The sequence below is a fragment of the Dichomitus squalens genome (genome assembly GCF_000275845.1).
Source record: "Dichomitus squalens LYAD-421 SS1 unplaced genomic scaffold DICSQscaffold_4, whole genome shotgun sequence".
NCBI lineage: Eukaryota > Fungi > Basidiomycota > Agaricomycetes > Polyporales > Polyporaceae > Dichomitus > Dichomitus squalens.
The window spans coordinates 1,401,765-1,416,853 of NW_006766886.1; the positions used below are offsets into that span (position 1 = coordinate 1,401,765).

A 15,089-nucleotide genomic window follows, 5' to 3' on the forward strand; every position below is an offset into this window, starting at 1 on the left:
AAGTACTCGCGCCTTCGTCGTCACCCCCAGTCCGTGCAGCCCTTGCCTCATCCTCCGCACTCATCTGACACTCTCTGGCCTCTGGGCGACATCCGCGTCCTGTTGTACCTTGCAGCTTATAGCTCAACCTAGACTGTGCCTCTGTAGCCTGTTGGCTCACACCGAGGGAAGTCGAAGCTATACCCCTCGCATCCCATGATGCTCTCGTCTGGCGCATACCGCTGGATTCTGCCAACATCGGTACTGCTGCTATGTACACAAGTCGCACATGCACGCAGAAATGTCTCCTTGGGCTTCTCTCTGAATGCTCAACAATCGCTCTCGGTATGTCCTGTATTGTACGCGAGCGCGCGGTTCCTTGTCTAACGTTCGTTCAGCCTCTCGAAGTCGTAGCCTCCAGGCCAGGTGCTACTGATCGTCCGTTACTGCCGCATGACCGTCGTATGCTGACCCCTCGCTGTAGAGAAGTGTCCACCATGCTTCAACTGCCAGCTAGACGCGTTCACCTGCGGCAACTTCGGAGAGTGTTCCAAGTTTGACGGACAGTGCAAATGTCCTCCGGGTTGGGCTGGCATCGACTGCCTTACACCCCGTACGTCTCCATATCTGTCTTCCACGGCACGCGTGCCTGACTTGGGGCAGAGTGCGACTCTCTTGCGGACGGAGACCATCGAAGACAACGAGAAGACGGGAAGCAGTGCGAATGCAAGGACGGTTGGGGTGGCATAAACTGCAATGGTGAGTCTTGATCCTCGAAATGCATCCCCTGCTCAATCCCCGATGAAGTGTGCGAGACCGACGACGCGTGCATCGGCTTCCCTCTCCGCGGACAGCCGACCGACAACGACGAGCGTGTCAGTAACATGACATGTTACAAGGGCGGCGAGACGGTCTTCAATAACCACCAGATGTGCGACGTCACCAGTGCGCCCCGCTCATTCTCTCGTGTTCCGGCACCACGACTGACCCAGTGTAGACCGCAAGATCCTCGACATGCTCCCCGACCGCCCGCCTCAGGTTACGTTCAGCTGTGACCAGGAGTCCGACCAGTGTCACTTCCAGTTCTGGACGGCACAAGTCGAGTCCTTCTATTGTCAGCTCGAGCAGTGCGTATCTCGGGCGGAGCGCGGCTACGACAAGAATCAGACGTTCTACGACTGCGAGAGGATCCAATGCAGTTGCGTGCCTGGGCGGTTCATCTGCGGAGAGGATGGCAGCCTCGGTATGTGTCGCACCGCATTCCGTGGCTCGCAAGGGCACACTAGGCTGACCGCACCTTCGTGCAGATATCACGGACTTCCTCAAGGAGGACATCAAGGGCCCCGCGTCGTTTACCTGCGTCGAGAACCAGGGATGCAGATTCGAAGAGCCTGGCATGAACTCCCTCATTGAGACGTTCTTCGGCGACAAGTATATCACCCTCAAGTGTAAGGGTGGTGAGTGTCTGCACTACTCGCAGGTGCCCGGCTACGTGGTAGGTTTATATCTGTGCTCGTCCGTGTGACTGGTGTTCATGTTCTGGGTCAGGCGCCGCCCAAACCAGACAACACGGCATTCGTCGCCATGAGCGTAGCCGGTGCAGGGCTCTTCGTCGTCTCCGTCTCGGCCAGTAAGTCGTATCTCCATCCATCCCGTATCATCACACACCCTCGAATCAAAGCCGACGCTGACGCGACACCCCCGCCCCATCAGTTCTGTGGTATGCGGGCCGGGCGCACTCGAGCGACTTCGGCGGCATCCGCCTGCCCGAGAACGAGTCCGCGAAGCTCATGACGGACCACGTCCCCGCGTCGCTGCATTTCTCGGACATCTCGTACACGCTCGGCGGGCGCGCGATCCTCGAGGGCGTGTCCGGGTGCGCGAAGCCGGGGCAGCTGCTCGCGATCATGGGCGCGTCGGGCGCGGGCAAGTCGACGTTCCTCGACATCCTCGCGCGGAAGAGCAAGCGCGGCGCGGTCGCGGGCACGACGCTCGTGAACGGGCGCGCGGTCGACGACGCGGACTTCAAGAAGGTGACCGGCTTCGTGGACCAGGAGGACACGCTGATGGGCACGCTGACGGTGTACGAGACCGTGCTGTACTCGGCGCTGCTGCGGCTGCCAAGGGAGATGAGCCTGGAGGCGAAGAAGTACCGGACGCTGGAGACGATGAACGAGCTGGGCATCTTGGGCATCCGGGACTCGCGCATCGGGGATACTGGTGAGCATCATCGTCCTCCTTTCGGCTTACGGCGTATATGTACTGAGGCAACGCAATGATAGGCCGTCGCTCGATCTCTGGGGGTGAGAAGCGCCGCGTGTCGATCGCCTGCGAGCTTGTCACCAGCCCATCGATCCTCTTCCTCGACGAGCCCACGAGCGGCCTGGATGCGTACAACGCGCTGAGCGTCATCGACAGCCTCGTCTCGCTCGCGCGCGACTACAACCGCACGGTCGTCTTCACGATCCACCAGCCGCGCAGCAACATCGTCTCGCTCTTCGACCAGCTGATCGTACTCGCGCAGGGCAAGCTCATCTACTCGGGCGAGGCCGACAAGGTCACCGACTACCTGGCGGAGATCGGGCACCCGTGCCCGCTTGGGTTCAACGTCGCGGATTTCCTCAGTACGTCCCGCGGTCTGCCTCCCTGTCGCCCGCACTGGCGCTGACTTCGGAATACGCAGTTGATCTGACGATGCAGGCCGGGCTGGAGCCCCGCTCGCGGGAGAGCCAGAGCCCCCCGACAGAGCTTGCGCAGGCTGGCGAAGAGGATAACAACATCCACGACGAGGAGCGCGCGCTCGGTCGGCGCGATCGACCCTCGTCCATCTCGCTCCGCTCCGCGTACCGCAACTCGGACGACACCCGCGTGGAAGAGACCGAGCTGCGCACGCGCGCGAGCTCGATCCACTCCTCGACGGCCTACATCCGCAGGCAGACCGCACGGCTCCTCGAGGCGATCAAGCCGTCCCAGCATAGGGGCGACGGGCCCGTGCCCCCGAAACTGCTCGAGCTCATCAACGCGTTCAAGAACAGCGAGATCCACCAGGCGCTCACGAGCGAGATCCTCGAGGTCGCGCGCGCGCCGGCCGCGGAGGAGGGCGTGCCCACCTCGGAGCTCCCGGACGTGTCGGTCGAGAGCCAGCTGTCGCGGGGCCGCAAGCGCGCGAGCTGGGGCACGCAGTTCCGCATCCTGAGCGGGCGCGCGTTCAAGAACCTGTACCGCGACCCGGCGCTGCTGGCGGCGCACTACGTCGCGTCGGTGGGCGTCGCGGTCATCTGCGGGTTCTTCTTCCAGAACATCACGAACGACATCGCGGGGTTTCAGAACCGGCTGGGGATCTTCTTCTTCACGCTCGCGCTGTTCGGGTTCTCGTGCCTGTCGAGCCTGAACTTGTTTGCGAACGAGAGGATACTGTTCATGCGCGAGCGGTGCGTCTTTTTCGCTTGTGTTGCATCGTCGCACCGAGCGTACTGAGGAACCTGGGATTTGATTTGCAGGGCTAATGGGTACTACTCGTCGTTCACGTACTTCGCCTCCAAGATCCTGTTCGACATCCTTCCGCTCCGCGTCGTGCCCCCGCTGGTGTTTGGCGGGATTATTTACGCGTGGATCGGGCTTGTGCCCGAAGTCACGATTTTCTGGAAGTTCATGCTCACCCTCGTCCTGTTCAACCTCACGACCGCAAGCGTCATCCTCCTGCTCTCGATAGCGTTCGCGAGCACGAGCGTTGCGAACTTGGTTGGCACGCTGATCCTACTCTTCAAGTACGTCCGCTCCTGTACCATGCATCTGTGCATCTGACCTGCGGTGCTGACCACGGTTCTCATCGCGTTTAGCTTGCTCTTCACGGGGCTGCTCATCAACCGGAAGACGGTCCCGCAGTTCTTCCAATGGCTGCACACCGTCTCGTTCTTCCACGCGGCGTTCGAGGCGCTCGCCGTGAACGAGCTGCGATACCTGCAACTGCACGAAGAGAAGTACGGCGTCAACATCGACGTCCCCGCCGCCGCCATCCTCTCGACGTTCGGTCTCAGAGCAGGGGTGAGTCCTGTCATGCGACGCGTGTTTCTTGGTTTTGCGGCTTCAGCTGATGGGCTCGCTCGATAGTCGTTCTGGTGGCCAAACATCGCGCTGCTCGGGATCTTCTTTGGCACGTTCACCGTTGCGAGTTACCTTGTCCTCCACTTCTACGTCAAGGAGAAACGGTGATCGTGCGCAACGCCTTCGTGTTCTGTACCGACCGGTGTCTTTTGCTCAATCTGGGAGAGATCAGTCAATATAGTCCAAGAGGTCTCGCGGGGGGCCGGTGTCTCGTGGAGCGGTTACTTTAGCTTAGATACATATACATGCTTGGTGTGTCTTACGTCTCCGTCCGTCTGGACTCTCACATAGCCCACCGGAAGTCTTGTGTAGGCGATATATTGTGTACGATTATGTGATGCTCGTGCTTTGTACTTCGATGACCGAAGAACGTCAATGCCTTGGAGGGGTCGACCCCCAAGTTTCGACACAAGTCCCAATTGCTGCTTGGAACGAGGTGAGACGGATGTTTAACTTTTCGTGCGTGAACGTCAAGACCATATATGATATGTACGCGTTTTAGGAACGACATGCACCTTACATTGATCAGTTTACATTGCTCAGTGCTGTACCTTTACCTCTTCCTTCTTCGGTCTGGCACCGAAGATACCAGTCCCGACGCGAACGATATTACTCCCAGCTGCAAGCGCAGCCTCGAAGTCGCTCGACATGCCCATACTTAGGAGGAGCTGATTGCCCTCGTCGCCCCATTGCCCTGACTCCCTCGGGAACCCCGCGCGTGCGAGGGCACCCTCGAGAACATCCCGCGTCGAGACGAGGCGCGCGAAGTCCTCATTTTCCTTTTCCTTGGTCAGCGACTCCGAGAGCGACCCGATCGTCATGAGGCCCTGCAGCCGGAGGCGGGGACATTCGGTGAGGATATGCTTGGCCAGCTGGAAGAGCTCCGAGCTGTCCACCTCGGATTCGGCGACGTTCGAAGTCAAGGGAGGTACGCCGGACTTCTGGTCCTCGCCGGAAGTGTTGACCTGGAGGAGGACGTTGAGAGGCGAGGGCCGGTCTTCCGGGAGCGCTTTGTTCAGAGCTGTGGCGGCTTTGGTAGACGTGAGAGTTTGGATGGCGTAGAGGTTCGGAATAGCTATGCGAACGTCAGCGAAAGAAGTGCATATGGCCGCACCTTGGGTGCTGTGAAGCACGTACAGGCCAATATCTTAGCCTTATTAGACTGTAGTGTGCCTATGAAGTGCCATCGGATGTCTTGCGGCAACTGGGAAAATGCGGTGAGATAGGTGAGATATATGGACATGAACAGCATGACCGAGACGCACCTGAGGGGCTTTATCCCTAAGCTCCTGCACGTAATTCTCTCCGAAGTCACGCTGTCCATCTTCATACGCTGCGAGGACATCCGACGCAGGCTTGTACTTCGAAACAGCAACCAGGACGGGCGAGTGGTTCGCTACCCGCGAGGTGTTACGCGAGCTCGCTGCTTGAACGCGTTGCCGTATTTCTGCAAGAGCTTCTCTTAACTCCGCCGCACGCTCTGGAGTTGCTTTGACGGGAGGCATAGTCGGGACGGCCACAGACAATCTACGGTAGAGGTGGTGGACAGGAAAGAGAGGCATATATGAGCGCTTCGTACCAAGCATAGCAATGATCGTAATCGTGAACTATTTGAACCAAATCATTACGGTACAGGCTCGTGACGACTCTTACTATTCTCATAAAATGTGCCAACGCCTCCGAGCTAATATACATTCGCCAGTCAAAAACATGACATCGCCCCCTCGTACCGAAGGGATACCCATGGCCAGACAAGCTGCAACTAGTACGGATTTGCCAGTGCGTCCCTCCCAGTGACTGCCACTTCATCGTCTCCATCGGACCCATACCAGTACCAGTCGATCTCTTGAAGCAAGGGGGTCATCTTCAGAACATTGTCCGTTTCTCCGTGGAAGATACTTTCAAAGATCCTCTTGACGTCCCGGACAATCGCATCGCTGACGTCCTTCCACTGCGGCTGTCCTTCCTTTTGTTTCCCTAGTCTATCCATCGTGTTGATGGCGAACCTGTCTCCTGCCCATGGCCCACGTCCAACCTCCGGGGGAATGTGCGCTGATCCGAACCAAAAAGGACTGTCTTCGCTGGCCCAGCATATGCGTGTGAGGAGCGCATGGCCTAGGTCGACCTTGCAGTTTGGCAGGAACGGCTGGAGGTCGTCCGGTTTACCGCAGAGCTCGGCCAGCGCAGATGCCTTGACGTACTCAAGCTTGCTGAGGTTAACAAGAACCCAGTCCTTGCGGTCCACGGGGAACGTTTGGGACACGACAAGATTGAACATATCGAGATCGCGTCCTTGGAGATCATTGTACCACCCATACCCGCGCCTGATGTAGTCGAATGCCCCGCGCCAGAGCGGCGGCGAAGGAACCTTGCAAACGACGTCGACGCCTCCGTATGCAAAGTTGGTGTCGATGAACGTGATCATCGCCTCAACTTGTGCCCTGTCGTCGTCGTCTAGCATACCGGGAGGAAGGTCGCTGAAACACGCTGTTTCGCATACGCAAGCTATCCGGCACCCAGACCAGCGAGCGGCAGCTAGGAGGCGTGCCTCTCCAATGGCACGAGCAGAGACAGCAAAGAGCCGCTTGCAAGTGATGGAGATGGCGACCATGTCAGGAAGGGAGAAGTCTGGATCACTGATGATGGCGACCAAGGTTTCGTCCGGAAGGGCTAGGAGTCCTCGATAGTGGGGGCCCCGAGCTTTCTCGGCATCCTGGTGGACAGTGTGGATTTCCGGTCTGTGGTGGTTACGGCAGCCCAATCAGTGAGAAGGATGTATAATGGAAACAATCAGAGGGCATACAGAGGAAATGGGACCGCAAGACTCCTGACTAGAAAACTCTGCTTGGTCTCGTAGAACTCATCGAAGTGAGGCTTTCCCTCGAGGTGTCTGTACTCTCCATGGCTGATATTGAATCTGTTGGGCGCTTCTTCAGTGGTTACTATGCGGGTTTCAGGAGCAAACACGTACAGTTTGCACCATGGCATGTTCATGTCGGGATGGGTGCTGTAGAGTGGTCAAGGTATGTGATGGTCTGAAGGGTTGTTAGGGAAGGCAGGATGGAAAGTGGTCCGGTTCACAGCTCTCGCTTGAGCTTTGGTGCTTTGGCCGAGCGCTCTAGGAGTTTCAAAGACCCCTCAGAAATTCGGAGGTCTGTTCATTACGCAATTGTGCCTCGTTGTCGGTGCAGGCAATTGTAGCATGCTCAAGTCACCGCACTTATTCCCTGTTCATGAGGGTCCCGGACCCATGAAATGACGACGGGCCAATCGCACATGGCAGAATACTTCAAGTACTGTTGAATACACAGTTGACATCAGGGAAGCGCCAGAAAGGCTGCAAGGAGAAGGGGGAAATTTGGAGTTCCGAGCCCAGTCACAGGGTCCCAGCTGGGGGCTGTGGGGAAGCCACTAGTCTGACATCCCGGGTTGCTGCCGTTCGTCACATCATTGTAGGCATGAGCAAAGGCCCTTGAATAGAGCTATGACTAGCGGTGAGACGAGACTTCGTTTGGGATTCAAATAGCACCCACCGCCGGATTAATCCAACCCACTGTGCTTTTACCAGCAGCAATCCGGGCATCGTTGATCGACGCGACGACCGAAGCGAAAATGGGTGCGGATGCAGATGTTCCGCCCGCTAAACCAAACTCGCCGCCATCCGCAATGACAATAGGGAACCTGTGGAGGTACGTTCATGTTACGTCGCCTGTGACGAGATCGCAGCCATAGGTCATCTACTCACCCGTTAGCTGCGACGTCGGGGTAAGCTCTGCCAGACCTATTGAAGATGTCTGGGGCGTAGTCGGGTGCAAATTTGGCCAGGTAATTGCTGACTTGAGTCCTTTGGAAGCGTGGTTGGGCAAACACATTCGAGAAACCGCCTCCTGACGGGAAAGCAGTGGTCGCTTCCTCAGGGTCATTCACCTAAAAGGCAGCATCGCACGGGGGCCATTAAAATATCAGTTATGAAAGATGAGCACCCCACTTACGCTGTTCCCAGGGACTACTGACGTGGCACCGACGGCGGTGACGTATGGGCACGAGGCAGGGAATTGTCCAACGAACGATCCATTAGGGTTCCCATCGACCAGCGTACCGTTCACCAAACAGCCCCCCAACCCGCCCCCGTACGACACTCCACTGTCACCAGACGAAGCAACGAATGTGATACCAGTCAGGCTGAGCTGTGGATAATACAGATGAGTGAGCGCACGAGATCTCGCCGTCTCAACAAACCTTGCCAATCTCGGCGCATTGCCTGGAAATGACGGGAGTGATGTTTGGATCGTCGTAGTCCGGCGAAAAATGGTATGAGATAGATATAACATTCGGCAAAGGCTTGTCTCCGCAGTCAATGAGACCTGTTGGTCTATAAGTTCGACTGCACATTCCAAACAGGTGCGCTAGGGATGTTACCTTCACCGCTTACACCCTCCAGCGCACAGAACGAAGCATCGAGAGCTCCAAGTAGCTCATCGACTATAAATATAAGAATCAGCGAATTAACTGAGACAATGTAAGGGATCGAGCTACTGGGTTCCTGATTGTCCTGGGTGGTCCCTACCGCGTACTGCAGCACCTCTTGCGTAGCGTTCAGCAGACCCATTACGAGGTCAAAATCCAGCGAGGGCTCTACTGAATCCCCCTGCGGGGTGTTGGTTCCTGGCAGAGTCCTAAAATGTCAGCATGCGAGAGCACAATAAGCATCTGAAACACAACAGACCATTCTCAATGCTGATCAGCGTAGGTATTTGACCCACTCTCGCAGGAGCATACTTTTGAAAGAACATAGTGAGATCCGACGGGAGAACAAATTCGGCACCGAATTCGGCTCAAGATCAACACAAGGTCAGCTCGACTTCTCTCCCATGCATCTTGAGTACTCACCGACTGCAATGGTGTTCCGATCAGCGGCAAGTGGCTGGTAGTCGAAATGATACAGGTCACGGAGGCACGCAATCGTCACAGCCTGGTCGCACCCAGACACCTCTAGCTCTCCTTCCTAGAAGGCAGCATACATACTCAGGAAAATATCGTCATTAAAGGTAGTTACCCACCGTGATTGGCCTTTTGACCACACCAGACTCACGCTCAGCACGCCAGCGGCCGGACGCTGAGGTGTCCCTCCAGGCCACCGCAGACCTCTCGAAGTGCACAGTTGGCCACACAATATCGACGTGCTTCGACACATGCTCCGGCAAGACGTAGCCTTTGTGGCAGCCGACCCGCTCAATGCCTGTCTCGCCATGACGATAGATGTTGTACTCTGCGCCGAGGATGCGCTCGGCCTCGGCAACAGTTACGTTGACATGAAGTGCGTCCCCGTTGCGGCTCAGCTGGATGTTGGCCAGACCAATCCCGTTGTCGACAGCCAGCCAAGTACGCATGGCGTCAACGGTCGCCGTCGAGGGTCGGAAGGTGTCGGCTACCTTGGCGGGGGACCAGTGCCTACCATAGTTCGGCGACGCGGGGTCCGCGATTTCCAGCAAGTATGCCTCAAGTTTATGGAGGTTAGACAGGACAAGGCTGAACTTGAGAGGAAAAAATGTTTCAGGGTCGGCGCGGCGGTGTAGCGACCAGCCTTGCGGGACGGATCTCTGATAAATAGCTGCCGAAGGTGGCCCGGACACGACGAGCGTAACGAGTGCGGCTAGAAGAATGGACACTCGAGGCAAGATCATCTCGGCGATAGAGGTCAATGCAAGCGTACCGAGGTTCAAGAGGCGAGAACACGAGGGGCCCCGAGTGACTGACGCGAGCGTCCTTATAACGACTGGGATCACCTCGTAGTTGCGACGATGCAAGTAACGTCGACAGCGACGCAGTCCGCCGTTGACACAGCAAGTCTAAGCCACAAGATGTATCTATCAGACACCTGATGAGGAGCAAGAGACGGAAATGGGCATACACACCTCGTAGAGCCGGAATCGAAGACGACGCAAGCATGGACAGGGACGGGCACACAGGAGAAGCATCGGCATGAGGCAGGAAGACCTCTATCTTCCGTAACTCTCGACCAATCTGAAGGGGATGCCGAGACAGATATGCAGGCCGTGAGTACAGACCACACCTCCCGTCCCTACAGAGCGCGCGGATGTGATGAGATTGGTTCCGGCAGCAGAAAAAATTGAAAACAGTCCTCGTGCTCGTTAGGGGCTGGAGATAGCTAACAACGTGCAAAGCTCTTCGAAGAACGAACCAACACGCAGATGAGAGAAACGTTCACCGCCAAGGGACAACACAGCGAACCTATCGTCGCCACGAGATGCTGCGTGTATGAGCGGATACGGTCTCCAAATGACCTGTCGTAAGGCTGAGCGCTTACGACAGTCATCTCACGCGACGTCATCTGTTCTTGTAGCAGCCGACGCCCGTCGGAGGCTAGATGTAAAGCACACGCAGCTCTTTCCCCATGCGCAACAAAGCATAACGGGAATGAATTGACGGGCATAACGTTGTTATAAGACACAGCTTCTAAATCTCAGGGCGGTCAATTCCACCCTCAGCATAGTGCTCCTTTAGAGCAAGCCAGACCCAGCAGAAGCGAAGCCATATGACATCAAGGCAAGAGAAGGAAGTTGGCCAGCAAGCGCTCAAAGTTGGGCGTACCCAGCCCCGTGACGGGATCCCAACCAGGCGATGCACGGAAGCCCTCCGTGCCACAACCCGGGTTCGTACCGTTCGTCACGTCGTTGAAGGAACCAACGAACCAAGGTGAATAAAGCTGAGACCGGTCAAGCAAAGGTGAGGGGCTGGATGAGACGTGAAATTTGTGTAGGTGGACGCACGGCAGGATTGATCCATCCAACGGGTTTCTTGCCTATTGCGATGCGAGCATCATTAACAGCGGTGATTAGAGAGGCAAATATAGGGGCCGAGGCAGAGGTTCCTCCGGTCAAATTGAAATTCCCGGCGACTGCGACTACGGTAGGCCACCTGCTCCAATGAGTCAGACGATCTTGGAACGTTGACGTGATGATTATAAGGCACACGCACCCATTCGCCGACACATCAGGATAAGCCCTTCCAGATCTGTTGAATACACTTGGGCCGTACGGAAGAGCAAAGTGCTTGAGGTAATTGGTGACGGCAGCGTTCTGGAATCGAGGCCGAACAAACGCATTGGAGAAGCCACCACCAGATGGGAATGCGAAGGTTGCGGTCTCGGGATCCCGCACCTATGAAAAGCCAGAGATTGTCAGAGTCGACATTGGTAGAAGGTTGTGGTGATGCAGCTGCATACCGATTTCCCTGGGCTCACTTGTGTCGAGCCTACTGCGGTCACATAGGGACATGACGCAGGGAACGCTGCTACGAAATCTGCTGATTGTGTTGAGTTGGGTGCTTGCATTTCGAGTTTGTCGTTCACAAGACATAAGGTGTCAGGAAATTCTGGAAACGCAACGCCGAAGTCTCCTGAAGAGGCAATGACCGTAACACCCATGAGGGCAAGCTGCCCAGTCCCAGAAGAATCAGCGGACTGCTTCTGCTCATCTACGACGAGTACAGACCTTCCCGATTTCGGTGCATTCCCTCTGGAGCATGGGTAGGAACGTGGAATCGCGGACATCAGGCGTAGATGTGTAAGATATGGACACGACATTGGCCCTCGGCGCATCCCCACAGTCCTTGAGTCCTAGACGAAGTGGGTTCCATCAGCACACGCTAGAGGCGCTATCTCTGGCTATCCTACCGATCCCTGATGTATCCGCCACGGAGCAATAATAGGCATCCCATGCGCCAAGTAATTCGTCGCCTTGAACCGGAACGCCGCACTGAGAGAAGCATCACATACCATATATTACTGAGAACGTACCACTCAATGGGTCCTGTTCCATTGTCCCTGCCTCGTACAAGAAGACCTCTTGCTTGCGACCAAGCAACCCCATCATCAGCTCGAGATCCAAAGACGATTCGACGAAGTCATCAAGGTTTGGGTCGGATTCGTTGAGCTGTCCTGCACCAAGATCAATTTGGTACACGCAAGTCCATCAATTGGCATTAAGTAGACATGCACTGACCGCCTGCAATACTGATCAGCTTAGGCTGATTGCCGACTTGGTCTGGAGCGAAGCGCTTGAAGAACATGTCGAGGTCCGCAGGATTGTAGTACTGCATACCAAACTCGGCTGCCCCCACACCATCATCAGATTTCCGCATCGGGATTTTCGGTTTTAAACCGTTAAACACTCACCGACGCCGACGGTGTTCCTCTTCGCAGCAACGAGATCGTAGTGAAAGTTGTACAAAGCGCGCAAACAGTCGAGTGTCACAGCATCGTCGCAGTGTTCTACACCCATAGGTATTGACGAAGCCTGGAGGGTGGACAGATCATCAGCGCCATCCATGCATGAAAGTTTTCCGGAACTCACGTCAATAGCACTGGGCTGGACAATCCGAGGTCCCCGAGCACCTTTGACGGTGGGAGGGCTGTTCCGACGGGTTAGACGCGGGCCGCCGTACGTCAGTGAGGGCCAAACGAATTCGACGTGCTCAGCGACATGAGCGGGGAAGTTGTGTCCTTGGTGGCAGCCAACGCGCTCGAACCCATTGTTCGCACGATAGACGTTGTAATTGGTGGTAAAGATGCGCTCAGCCTGCGCGACGCTGATGTTGAGACTGAGAACTTCGTCGGTCTGAATGATGGTCGAAGACTCGGCGTCGAGGTTGCTCACGAGCCAGGAGCGCACAACGTCAGCGGATCCTTGGGAAGGACGAAAAGTCTCCTTGACCCGTTCGGGAGTCCAGTGCTGTCCATAGTTGGGGGATTGGGGGTCAGCGATGTCGAGGAGGTATGCGTCGAGGTTATGCAAATTTGGCTGGACCAGAGAAAGTCGGACAAGTAATTTAGTATCTGGATCCGCACGGCGATGGAGAGTCCACCCGGGAGGGATGGGATGGGTGTAAGTGAGAGACTCGACTATTAGGCTGGCGATGAGAAGGAAAGTAGAGCACAGATACATCGTGAGGGGAAGAGGGCCGGATGAATGCTCGGGCAACGTGAAGCTATGAAGAGCTACAAGGAACATACGTCGCTCATAGCTTTTGTACTTGGCATGGACGGCGTCTGCGGCGGGCACGAGCTGACTTCCCGCACACAGGATAGAGAGTGACTCGAACCGAGCGTGCGGCACTGGATAAACAGGAAGACGGCGGGAAACGACCGGACATGTGTGAATACGACACGGAAACGCACCTTTGATACCACGGAAAGCGATACGCTGCACATCAAAGCTGTCGAACTCTAACGCCCCAGGAAGCACTGATGTCAGTAGAACTCTCACTGCGGAGCTGTTGTCTGCGGCATAGTTCGTTCGTGCCATCTCACAGTCCAAACGCTAGAAAGGGAATTCATGGACAGAATCGAGACCCAGCATAGGATAGACTCCTACATCAGATGTCATAAGCTACGCACTGTGTCAATGTAGCCTGTGCCCTCGATGATCAGAGGTACAGCTGATAGCATAGCTGCGAATGACTGCGTATAGGACAGCGTAAATAATAACGAAAGTTATTGAATGATGATCATCCAGGCCAGAACGAAGTAAAATAGCCTGGAGGCGGGCCGAAATGTCAACTAACACCTGGATCCAATAGGAAAGGCAACGTACAAGAGAGGATATACGGCGAGCAAGATCCGCTGCTGCTCGATTTTTGTGCCGTCAAGGAAGTTCACAGACGCTATAATGTCATATTGAAGTTGTCAAATCAATTGCCGCAGGACCTTCTCACCGCAACGACGTACCCCATACACACCAAGCCCATGATGCCAACGCCACGGGCACACGGACGTATATCAGATGGACAAATGTTGACACGAGCGCGGCAATGTTGAGAGGTGCTATGCAATAGCCCAGGGCGCACAAACCCTGGAAGAACGACCTGGCGAGATGTAGATGAACGACCAAGTTGAGCCAATCCAATTCAGCTGAAGACGTACACTCGACCACCGAGAAGCTGCAAGTGCAAACGTCAGGAGAGGCGGGCACTGTGCATATTGGAGATATACCTTGGCTTGAACCGTAACGACTAAAGAGCCGAGAGCGATGATCACCACTACACTCGTAAAAACACTGAGAGATTGCGATGCAGGTGCCTACGTTCCATGGAGTCAGTGGATTGACACTATAGCGGGGCTGATAGACATACATTGACGCTCAGCAGGATGCCTAGCATGAGGCACAAAATCAGAGGCCCCCATAGGTCCCAATCCCTTGACGTACATCTTAGTCCAACCTGTACACAGCAGCGGTATGCGCGCGCACCTCAGAAGATCTCGGCTGCCATTGTTCCGTGGCGGGTAGAGTACTTGAATTAACTTAGTATATATTGAAAGCAAGTCACGACCCTGGCATATGCGATGAGCATTGACACTTCGCGCGAAAGTACTGCAACTCACAATTGTCGTCGCAATGGGCTCATCAAGGGTATCCGTTCCGGTGTAGCTGCCCGTGCACTCTCCTGTCAATCTTGTGTCTGTACTACACATGAAGCACATACCGTGTCTCAACTTGCACGCCACCGACTGACCGCCTATTCGGCTGCGGTGCCCCAGCACCATTCACAGGCGTTCCAATGTTCCCCGATACAGCTGCAGAGCCAGCCGAAGCGAGTTGCTCAGGTGCTCTCGCTTTGCCCTTATCCTGACCAGGAGAGTGTGGACTTGGAACTAGACCAGGATGCGTAAAGCTGGGAATAGCCTCCTCATCGAGGTCGTCGTCGTCTGCGAGTGTTGCATGCTCGCCGCTCAGCACGGATCGGGGGCATTGGCAGGGATCGCGCTCACCTGCTTCAATGAACTGGGACGTGGACGTGAGCGGTGTTGTGGCCTCATGGTGTTCTTGATCCAACCGCTGCATGTTCTCGTAAAATAACAGACAGAACTACGCTGAAGCAAGAGGTGCGTGGCAGACTGAGAGCAATGATCTCAGGCGCAATGACGCCTGTCCTCAGCGAAGCGTCCACGTTCGGCTGTGTGCACGTGACCGACTCGACACCAAGCT

General features: G+C 55.8%; 6 protein-coding genes across 6 annotated transcripts; 1 reads left to right on the forward strand and 5 right to left on the reverse strand.

Moving 5' to 3' along the window:
* Nucleotides 1–38: 38 nt before the first annotated feature.
* Nucleotides 39–4,432, forward strand: DICSQDRAFT_159875 (uncharacterized protein). The gene is made up of 14 exons (XM_007362625.1): nt 39–324; nt 378–405; nt 464–592; nt 643–738; nt 787–924; nt 977–1,222; nt 1,287–1,474; nt 1,528–1,609; nt 1,693–2,199; nt 2,262–2,603; nt 2,663–3,410; nt 3,480–3,746; nt 3,819–4,023; nt 4,090–4,432. Exons 1-14 carry the CDS (start codon nt 196–198, stop codon nt 4,189–4,191), a joined length of 3,207 nt encoding a protein of 1,068 aa, XP_007362687.1. The 5' UTR covers nt 39–195; the 3' UTR covers nt 4,192–4,432.
* Nucleotides 4,433–4,544: 112 nt separating this feature from the next.
* On the reverse strand, nt 4,545–5,603 carry DICSQDRAFT_178448 (uncharacterized protein). Its single transcript, XM_007362626.1, has 3 exons — nt 5,349–5,603; nt 5,221–5,287; nt 4,545–5,158 (listed from the first exon to the last, which is right to left on the reverse strand). Exons 1-3 carry the CDS (start codon nt 5,586–5,588, stop codon nt 4,623–4,625), a joined length of 843 nt encoding a protein of 280 aa, XP_007362688.1. The 5' UTR covers nt 5,589–5,603; the 3' UTR covers nt 4,545–4,622.
* A 242-nt stretch (nt 5,604–5,845) lies between these two features.
* Nucleotides 5,846–7,077, reverse strand: DICSQDRAFT_167043 (uncharacterized protein; the record flags this gene model as incomplete). The annotated part of the gene is made up of 3 exons (XM_007362627.1): nt 5,846–6,821; nt 6,887–7,000; nt 7,055–7,077. The coding sequence occupies 3 exons, from the start codon at nt 7,075–7,077 to the stop codon at nt 5,846–5,848; spliced, it is 1,113 nt and encodes a 370-aa protein (XP_007362689.1).
* A 323-nt stretch (nt 7,078–7,400) lies between these two features.
* On the reverse strand, nt 7,401–9,767 carry DICSQDRAFT_167044 (subtilisin-like protein; the record flags this gene model as incomplete). The annotated part of the gene is made up of 10 exons (XM_007362628.1): nt 7,401–7,565; nt 7,617–7,764; nt 7,829–8,010; nt 8,076–8,270; nt 8,323–8,447; nt 8,503–8,565; nt 8,620–8,748; nt 8,810–8,917; nt 8,974–9,088; nt 9,144–9,767. The coding sequence occupies 10 exons, from the start codon at nt 9,765–9,767 to the stop codon at nt 7,401–7,403; spliced, it is 1,854 nt and encodes a 617-aa protein (XP_007362690.1).
* An 878-nt stretch (nt 9,768–10,645) lies between these two features.
* DICSQDRAFT_52085 (subtilisin-like protein) lies at nt 10,646–13,049 on the reverse strand (the record flags this gene model as incomplete). The annotated part of the gene is made up of 10 exons (XM_007362629.1): nt 10,646–10,810; nt 10,875–11,022; nt 11,077–11,264; nt 11,330–11,539; nt 11,598–11,714; nt 11,751–11,842; nt 11,906–12,043; nt 12,108–12,215; nt 12,281–12,376; nt 12,455–13,049. The coding sequence occupies 10 exons, from the start codon at nt 13,047–13,049 to the stop codon at nt 10,646–10,648; spliced, it is 1,857 nt and encodes a 618-aa protein (XP_007362691.1).
* A 456-nt stretch (nt 13,050–13,505) lies between these two features.
* Nucleotides 13,506–14,991, reverse strand: DICSQDRAFT_133608 (Yip1-domain-containing protein). The gene is made up of 10 exons (XM_007362630.1): nt 14,873–14,991; nt 14,587–14,809; nt 14,486–14,531; nt 14,352–14,434; nt 14,236–14,299; nt 14,096–14,182; nt 14,027–14,043; nt 13,832–13,968; nt 13,698–13,767; nt 13,506–13,640 (listed from the first exon to the last, which is right to left on the reverse strand). The coding sequence occupies exons 1-10, from the start codon at nt 14,943–14,945 to the stop codon at nt 13,598–13,600; spliced, it is 843 nt and encodes a 280-aa protein (XP_007362692.1). The 5' UTR covers nt 14,946–14,991; the 3' UTR covers nt 13,506–13,597.
* Nucleotides 14,992–15,089: the final 98 nt, after the last annotated feature.